At 35.6% G+C, this 9,627-nt stretch overlaps 1 protein-coding gene across 1 annotated transcript; it reads left to right on the top strand.

Annotated features, from left to right (window-relative positions):
* The first annotated feature begins 1,084 nt into the window (after window positions 1-1,084).
* On the top strand, window positions 1,085-9,148 carry LOC141359267 (uncharacterized). Its single transcript, XM_073861433.1, has 4 exons — window positions 1,085-1,458; window positions 4,913-5,221; window positions 7,111-7,404; window positions 7,929-9,148. Exons 1-4 carry the CDS (start codon window positions 1,410-1,412, stop codon window positions 8,075-8,077), a joined length of 801 nt encoding a protein of 266 aa, XP_073717534.1. The 5' UTR covers window positions 1,085-1,409; the 3' UTR covers window positions 8,078-9,148.
* Window positions 9,149-9,627: the final 479 nt, after the last annotated feature.

The following is a 9,627-nucleotide window of genomic DNA, read 5'->3' as shown; positions in this document are numbered from 1 at the left end:
ATTTTAAATGACACACCCAAAACGGCACACTTTTGCTCAGACCTATTTTAGACTTAGTTTTCATCTTAAAAAAAATCTCATAATATGTCCCCTTTAAAAGGGTGTCTTATACAATGCAATAGGTAATTTCCTCCTAAATGACTCCTATTGTTATTCACTTTAAAGGGGTCATATCATGAAAATGTTAGCATTGCCACTTTGTAGGTTTGAGCAAAAATAGGTCATTGAAATGTGGCTTTCATTATGATGTCATAAGGATAACTTATTAGAATAATACCGCCCCCTTTATCTGCACTATCCAACCACAGCACTGCTATTTAGTACAGAGAGAAAGAGAGAGAAAAGAAGGACTTGACAGCACAATTGAGTTTGAATTACAACAAACCACCATCATTGTGATCAGTGTTTGCACTTCATCCGCTCATTTGCATTTTAAAAAAACACACCCAAAACGACACATTTCTGCTCAGTCCTACAAGGTGGCAATGCTAACGTTTTCATGCTATGACCCCTTTAATATATAGGTTGCAATTTCACAAATAAAGGTAGAACAGGTTTTGATGTGATTCATTTTGAGTTTCATTTTTTAAATCACGAAAACTGCAATGTAGATGTGTAGACTTTTTATTTACACTGTATAACTTTACTTTTTTACCAGTTTATAGACATTTATAAATGTTCCTCCTTTGTTTAATAAGTCATGTTCACTCATTAATAATTAATTATTGAATTATACGTTAATAAATATTAAATTGTTCTGTCACACAGGCTTTGCTTCTGTACTTAAATTTTTTTGCATACAAATTCTTTCACACAGTACTGGATTGAGCAGTAAAAAATCTGTGGCGTTTGCCTAAGCTGACTTTTTGGAAATTGATCAATCAACTCAAGAGCCTCCACCCTCCTTGACTGGTGTATACAGGCCCAGTGCTCGCAGGGTATGCCGATCCAACAAAGAATTGTAAATATTCATGTTTGAGCAGGCATCACTGCACATCTGAATCCCTTTCATGGCACTTCCTAAAAGGAGTTGGACTCCTACCGAATCCCGGGCAGAGGAGGATCAGGTTAGTGCCCATGCTCCTCCTATTTGTGAGAGGTTATTAAAGCAGATCTCACTGAATACTTGCTGTTTCAAGTCTGTTTATATGATGATAGCATACTTTACATGAAGGCCTCAAGCTTTAAACTTCGCACGGTGTTGGGTAACCGGGAAGGCATTCTGGAAGATCGAACAGTACTGCAGAGTGACAATCTCAAACTAAAATCCTTTAATTTATGGCTTTATTTTGCAAGTGGAATAAACTGCATGTGGATCTGTTTATTATTGATCTTGTTCACTTTCTGCGTTATGTGGAATTAATCTCAGGGGATTTGAAGAGCGTCTATTTATTGATCCGTTAAGGAACATGACTCACAAAACACATTTTTTATATCTGTGTTTATTTGTCGCGATCGGTACGTGAAGGAATTTCTTTTCTTTATAAAATATTAAAAAGATTGTTCAGTTAGTTAAATAAAAACCGCTCTGGTGTTTTTAGTTTTTAAGCAAACTTTTCTTGACATAAAATAAATAAAATAAAGTTTTATTTATTATATTTGTGTAAACAAATTATGTTGTTGCAGCAGGGCCGGATTAACCATACGGGCAACTGGGCAATTGCCCAGGGGCCCAAGACCTCCAAAGGGCCCAGGGCAGCAAGGGCACGAGCAAAATACTGTATCTGGTAATCTCCCGCTCGCCGCTTTATATTAAACAAACTGTCAACATGGGCTTTTGCGCTGCACAGAGAGACGCTGCGCTTATTACTTTGAACATGAGTTGAGAGCGGTTGAGTCTCATGCGGACTAACCAATGAAGAGAGGGCCTCATTTTAAGACCCTCTCCTCATTGGTCAGTCTGCATGAGGTGGGTCAAAGGTTCGCCGAGCATTACGTGACGCAAGGCGTTGGTACAACAGAAAAAACGAGACACGGAGAAGCTTAGTGGGAGCGCGAAGCGGAAATAAAAAAAGGAAAAGGACATCAGAAACGCAGAAAATGTAAAGTATAACCAGTGGTGTAGTCTACGTGATACGTAGGTATCTGCGCGATCCGATCGCCGTATGAAATCAAATTACTATAGCGGCGCAAAAGTGACTGGGGAGCAGAGAACCCACAGGCGAGTGACAGCAAAGTAGCGCGAGAGCGATTCCAGTTATCACATGGAAAAATCTGCTTTGAATCGCTCTCGCGGTACTTTGACATCATCAAGAGGCCAAATGAAGTCGAACCTGCAGTGTAGCTGCTCACGCGACACTGTAAACAAACCGACCATGTGGAAAAGTGAACGAGTGAAGCAGTGCACAACATAAAATCCGAAGAGTTAACAACGCACATGTGAGTAAACAACATTTAAATCATCAATCCAGTTTATTACTTTATCTGGAGGTAAGGCTCCAATAAAATAAAATAAGCCAGTGTTTATGTCCTGATGGTTTTAAGCTGCCTTGCAGCATCCCTGCAAGTAAGCTTACGATGGGCCTGTATGGGCATAGCCTAAGGGCCCCGCACAGGTTTGCTCACTGGCGAAACGTTGGCCCCTTAGCGCTGGCCCTGCATGGGCAGCCCTCACTTAGCCCCCAGGAAGCCCTCACATAGAGAAATCCCCAGAGGTAAATGAACACTGCTGGATGTATATATTGTCCCATCTTACAGAGTGTTAAAAAGTAACAATGAAGCAGAATTAAAACCGCTGTTATCCTCTCTCTCAACATCTCTGTCTGGAGTCTGGAATTGCATTTTGCATCTTACTTGTAGAGTCATTTTCTTACTTTAGGTTGAGATTTTGTTTCATTTAAAGTCACCACTATTGTGATCAGTGTTTGATTTAGTTAAACTTGACTCTTGAATCTTGCCTTGTTCAGTCTTTTGATTGCTATAACTTTGTGTGTTTAAAACATGTTTGTTATGGCAGCATGCGATCCTTTGGTGGTGGTCAGTTCAGTAAATAAAGTCTGAACATCATCATATCAAAACTTATGTATTAATTTATTGTTTGCACATTTAACAGAAGGATCTTTCTCTGACAATGTGACACTATAGTATGAGATCCAGCTCTCTCTTAGCAGTTTGTCTTTCTGAAGAATTTTGAAACACTGACACTTAAAATTAACTGCTCTACAATGTAGACACACAAATATCAAGAATCAGAGTATGAATCACAATGATGGTGACAATTAAACAAAAAGCTTCATGCTGCAATGCATGCTGGGTATCAACAAATTACAAATCTCATCCAGAACTCCCAGAATGCACTGCGGCATGAATACATAATTACCTTTTTTTACCATTTTCTTTGTCACCATTGTTGAGATTCATACTCTGATTCTTGATGTCTGTGCATCTACATTGTTCAGCGGTTAATGTTTAGGTGCAAACTATCAAAATCCTTCAGAATGATAAACTGCTATGAGAGTTCTGGACCTTACACTGAAGTATTTCATTATTAACAGAAAATTATGCTTCTGATGAGTGGGGAAAACTATATTAATAAATCTGTTCATTAAATGATTATGTTTGACCATGTTTATGCATCAACCAGCAATATTCAACTACTACTGCCTTTTCTTTGCTATAACATGTGTTTTAAACACACTTAGATATAGCAGTTAGAAAACACTAACAAGCCAACGGTCAAAGTCAAAGTCCAATTAAAACAACCACTGATCACAATTATGGTGACTTTAAATGAAACAGCCAACATCTTAACATAAGTTAAGAAAATGACTCTACAAGTAAGATGTAAAATGCAATTTTATATTTCAGACAGAGATGTTGAGAAAGAGGATAACAGAGCTTTTAATTCTGCTTCATTGTTACTTTTTAACACTCTGTAAGATGGGACAGTATATACATCCAGCAGTGTTTATTTAACTCTGGGGATTTCTCTATGTGAGGGCTTCCTGGGGGCTAAGTGAGGGCTGCCTGCGCAGGGCCAGCGCTAAAGGGCCAACGTTTTGCCAATGAGCAAACCTGCGCGGGGCCCTTAGACTAGCCCTAAGTGGGCCCATAAAGGGCCATTGTAGGCTTACTTGCAGGGATGTTTGCTTGTGCTTCACAGTGTTAAACTTACTTTCCCTGTGTTCATTTGTATATCTACGCTCAAGATGTAGACATATACTGTGTGTGTTACGGTACTGAATATATAATAAAGAGTTATCAGAAGTTATGGCTGGTTGTCGCGTCGTCCTCCATTACAAAGGCTGTCGTTGTGCCTATTAAACAACAGAACAGCCTATATGATCTTAAACTTCTGTGAGAGAAATCATGTCTGCGTTGATGTTTAGTTCAGACTTCAAATTAAAGATCATTTTCTTCACTTTGGTTTGGGTGTCTAATATTAGGCTATATGATGGTCTTGTAATAATAATTAAGTAAAAGCCTATTTTCATTTTTAGACAATGCTTGTATATGCAAAAAATAAGCTTTTTATATCAATGACTATGCAAATTAGAGTTAATCCATGGTCATCTTAAATGTGTATTAATTAAAAAGTTCTGTTAAGTGTCAGATTCCGTCAACAACGAGGACAACTCAGCTAAGTCAGACAGGACTTTTCTACACCGCCAGCTTATGTTTACAGCCCGGAGATTATACAGATGCTGATGTGTTTTGTTTTCATAGCATCATATGTGAGTGAATGTCTTTGATAGGGGACATAGTAGTGCATTTGTATGAGCATTTAAATATTTGTAAATCAAAATACACCTGATGACAGCTAGAATTTGAAGTATAGAGTATATGTACTGTATAATACAGTAATATATTCTGTATATGACCATATTATGGTGATCCTGGGGTCGTGATGATGGGGCCCTTGAATATTGTTGCCCAGGGTATAACAAAGTGTTAATCTGGCCCTGTGTTGCAGGTGTGTTTGGTGTTGTTAAAGATGAAGTGAAGTCAGTGTCAGTGATGGAGGGAGATTCTGTTACTCTACACACTGATATTACTCAAATACAAAAAGATGATAACCTAGTGTGGTTGTTTGAATCTCAAAGTACTCGTATAGCTGAAATCTTTATGCAGATGATCAAAATACATGACGGACTACAGCTGAACAATCGGACTGGATCTCTCACCATCACAAACATCACAATCACAGACTCTGGACTTTATAAACTAAAGGTCTTCAGTAATAGAGGAACTTCATACAAGAGATTCAATGTTACTGTCTCTGGTGAGTAAACTGATGTGTAGATGCAAAAATATCACTTTATTAACACACACACATATATATATATATATATATATATATATATATATATATATATATATATATATATATATATATATATATATATATATATATATATATATATATATAATATTAAGCATTTTAACCCTTTCGGGTTGTTTGCGGATGAAAACAGCCACTAATTTAAACAGCTGTAAAAATGTATCAGATGAATATTTTTTCTCTTTTTATTTTGCATAAATCTGTTTATCAACCTCGATACTGGTCGGAACTACCAAATGTTTGCGAAAATTCAATGATTCTAACTTTTTAATAGCCAAGTTCACTGATTTGGGAAAAAAACACACAAAATGACACAAAAAGGAGAAAAATTTAAATCGGATGCTGCACAAATACTAAAAATGGATCAAAGCCAAAGTTTTTACTAATCTTTTACATGCCTGTGAAAAAGGTAAAATCCAGTCCACAATCACTTTTTATATTGACAATCTGTCATTTTGTGTGTTTTCCCTAAATCAGTGATATCACTTATGAACTTTTTGGCATTTAAAGAGTTAAAATCATGGAAGATTTATAAACGTTTGTTAGTTTTGATAACTACTGAGGTTGATTAACAGATTTATGCAAAAAAAGTGAAAAAAAAATCACCGGATACATTTTTTATAGCAGTTTACAGTTTTTAGATGCTAGGACACATTTCTCAATACTTAGGTCACTTTTGCAAAACTCTTCGCACAGTTCTCCTAACAAACTTTCAGCTTGGCAAAGCAGTTTATTTTACAATCAAAATGCACTACAACTACCAAAACACTTTATTCAGGTCTCAAATCAACTCATTCTTCCAAAACACTCGCAAAGGTTGACAGACGACAAACACACTTTGTCACCCACGGAACAATGACCAAAAAAAACCACTAACAACATGTAGCATAATACAATGTTTTCTTGTGTGTAAAACAAGGACACATCTCTGTTTATAATTCACTGCAATATATGTTACTGAAATGAATCAGACATGATGCAGAATTCCTCAATATTTGTCGTTTATTTATTTTTACTTTGTTGCATTGCGTAATTCCAAAATACCATAATTTGTATCCACTGATACAATAGTAATGCTAATCTACTCGGCTGTGGACAGCTGTGGCTGATCCAATTGTACAATAGTTTTTATAGCATTTAATTTTAAGATTTAAAATATATTTCATTAAAATATTACTGTAGAAATGTACCAAATTGCAGTCTTATTCAATTTTGCATTATGTTAATGTTTTGAACATAAGTTTAACAGTTTTGAGAACAGTATGTAAGCATGTGCAAATTGGTCTGTACGTACAAAGAGTTTTGGCAGTGTCTGATTGAGAAAATAATAATTGCGCCAAAGCAATGATAATTGATCCTCAGTTTAGCTCACATAGACTTCTGTTGTGCTCACTGTGTGAAGAGTTTTGCAAAAGTGACCTAAGTATTGAGAAATGTGTCCTAAAAAACTATAATTTAGTGGCTGTTTTCATCATGAACAACTCGAAAGGATAGTAAATTTGCCCACAATGTATTGTTGAGTTTTTAAAAAATTTCAAAGCATTTTCTCAAACTATGTGTCAATATAAGTTTTTTCACCAAAAATCATTTAATGTGCTAAAACATAAAGTTGTGGATAAATTAAGAAAATAAAAACATTTGAAAATGTGGCTGAAACGTCCCCAACAACCCATAAGGCTTAACTTAACTAATTTTTAGAAAACAAGAAAGGTGAGACAGTTTAATGCAGTATTATTGCTTTGCAAACATGGTTCATTATGTTAAATGTCTTTTATCAATAAATGATTCCTTAAATATTAATACATTTTTCCATGTTTATTTAATTCCAGGTCTTTTACCCGCTCCTGTCATCAGCAGTAACTCTTCAAACTGTTCTTCATTGTCATCAAGCTCAAAATGTATGTTGTTGTGTTCAGTGTTGAATGTGAGAGATGTGAGTCTGTCCTGGTACAAAGGAAACAGTTTATTGTCCAGCATCAGTGTGTCTGATCTCAACATCAGACTCTCTCTACCTCTGGAGGTGGATTATCAGGATAACAACACATACAGATGTGTACTCAACAATCTTATCACAAACCAAACTCAACATCTCAACATCACTCATCTCTGTCAACCGTGTCCAGGTATTTCAGCAATATACAGTAAACCTGTGAAATCTGTGAAAGTTGTTTTTTATTACACTGTAAAAAGTAAAAGTTGTTACTTCAATTGTTAACGCCTTAAAATGCATTTTTTTTCAACCTAACTTTTCTCACTTGGAAATGTTTAAATATTTTAGGTGTTACCAATTGAAGTCATTTTTACATTTTTTTCACTTTACATTTTCAAGTGAGAACCATTTTTTGTTGATTAACTTTTACTTTTTACAGTGTTAATTGGGGAATTAAAAAAAAATAATACTAATAATATAAATCCTTACTAAGGAGTCCATAAAAATGTTTGTGTAATGAAATTCTATCTAGAATGAGAATGACCCTCTATATATTAATATAATAACTCAAAAAAGTTAACATGTTTGTAAACCCTTGTTTATTTCTTTTAAGTATTATTGTAAATCATTAATTTTCCCTTCATTAAAGCATGATATACAATGCCAAACTGAAATGTATGTCGTACTAATGAATCTTTATTTCTTTGTGTATTGCAGAACTTAGCCAACATTCAAATTTAATACTGATAGTTGTTGTGTTGCTACTAGTTGCTATAGTTGGCGCTGTTGGAGTGATTTACTGCTTTTACCATCCTAAACGACCAGCAAAGGTGAATGCTTATGTGCAGAAGAAACCATCAAAATAAAAATAACACTCAGGGATGTCTGTTATGAAGTTACTTAATGGCCGAAGGAATCAAGCTTCTTCCAAAGTGCACCGTCCTGCACCTCAGAGCCCTGTACCTATTTGCCCTGGGCAGTCGGGCTAGATACTCGTTCAGCGGATGTGTGGAATCCTGTTCTATTGAGATGACACCTTTGTAAGTTTGGCCCTGTTTTTAAAAGAAAGCATGTCGAAAAACAAGTTGAACAATACAATAAAATTGACTGACTAATGCTTTGATAAAGTTGCCAAAAAAAATGAGGAGCAAAATTAAGTCCTTTGAGTTTGCGAATGACCGTCAGTCTTTGATGACTTCATTTCTGAATGTCCATGATGTGCTGATCAAAAGTGTGTTGTGCAGTGTTACTCCAAGATATTTGAAACTGTCCACTATTTCAACTCTTCGATTGTGAATAACAATAGGGTGCTCAGGTAAAGCAAGACTGACTATCAGCCTTTTTTCATGCTAACATTAAAATTCAGGTAGTTATCATCACACCACTGACTGAAGTACTGTAACAGTGGTGTGATAATTCATGACAGAGTTCTTGTCTTTAAGCAGGGCAAGAAGTATTTTAAGTATTTTATGCTAGGTGAAGGGCTGATATTAGAGTGTATACAAGAACGGACTTAACACATAGCCCTGCGGGTCTCCGGTATTGATAGTAAGAGCAGAAGCTTCTGAATCATCAAATTACTTTGAATGGAATTGAAGGCAGAGGTAAAAATTGAAAAATAGGTAAGAGCTCTTGAGTGCATTTCTTCAGCACATGTGCTGGGATGCAAACAGTACCGGATCTGTTGCAGAATTTGCACATGAAGAAGTTCTGTGTTCACATCCTGTTAATGTCTTTACTGTTTGGAACACTTGCTTGTCTTCATATTGGAAAATTCATTTGACAGTCTGTTCTTTTATTTCAGTTTTGCCTTAAATACCTCATTCAAGACATTGTAATATCTCTGTTTACATTGTTGTGTTACCGTTCTATTTATTGTATCGTGCCTTTGTAAAAATTTCTAAACTGTGATGTTTAGAGATGCTGTGTTACGATTCCCCCTCCTGCACTGAGAGAAATTACAATAAAAATATCTGAAGTCTGAAATTTGCATAAATTTGCATATGTATTAGACGTCACATTACTAACATTCTTTCTGTTATGTCTTTGTTGCTTTAGTATTTCTACTTGTAAGATGTAGCTTCAATCCAAACACCAGTCACTCTGTATTGTGCAAAATACCCCTGGGTTGTTTTGACCCAAAAAGCTGGTTTGTTTTAACTCATTGTTGGGTCAATATATATACATTTTCTGAGTTAATATCAACCCATTTGGCTTGGCTTTAAATTCTGCTGGGTTATTTTTAATGCTGGGTAAATATTGGAACACACATTGGGTTATAAATAAACCTATGAGAAAAGAAAATTATGAAGACGTTAAAAATATCAATGACGTTTTTTGTAGTAGCAGTGACAAAACACATGAAATATACAATTGACACTTGTCATCTAGATCTTTGGCAAAAAAAAAGTTATGT

This window comes from Misgurnus anguillicaudatus, chromosome 23 (assembly GCF_027580225.2).
Source record: "Misgurnus anguillicaudatus chromosome 23, ASM2758022v2, whole genome shotgun sequence".
In the NCBI taxonomy this organism is placed as follows: Eukaryota; Metazoa; Chordata; class Actinopteri; order Cypriniformes; family Cobitidae; genus Misgurnus; species Misgurnus anguillicaudatus.
This window is presented reverse-complemented; position numbering and strand designations above follow the sequence as displayed.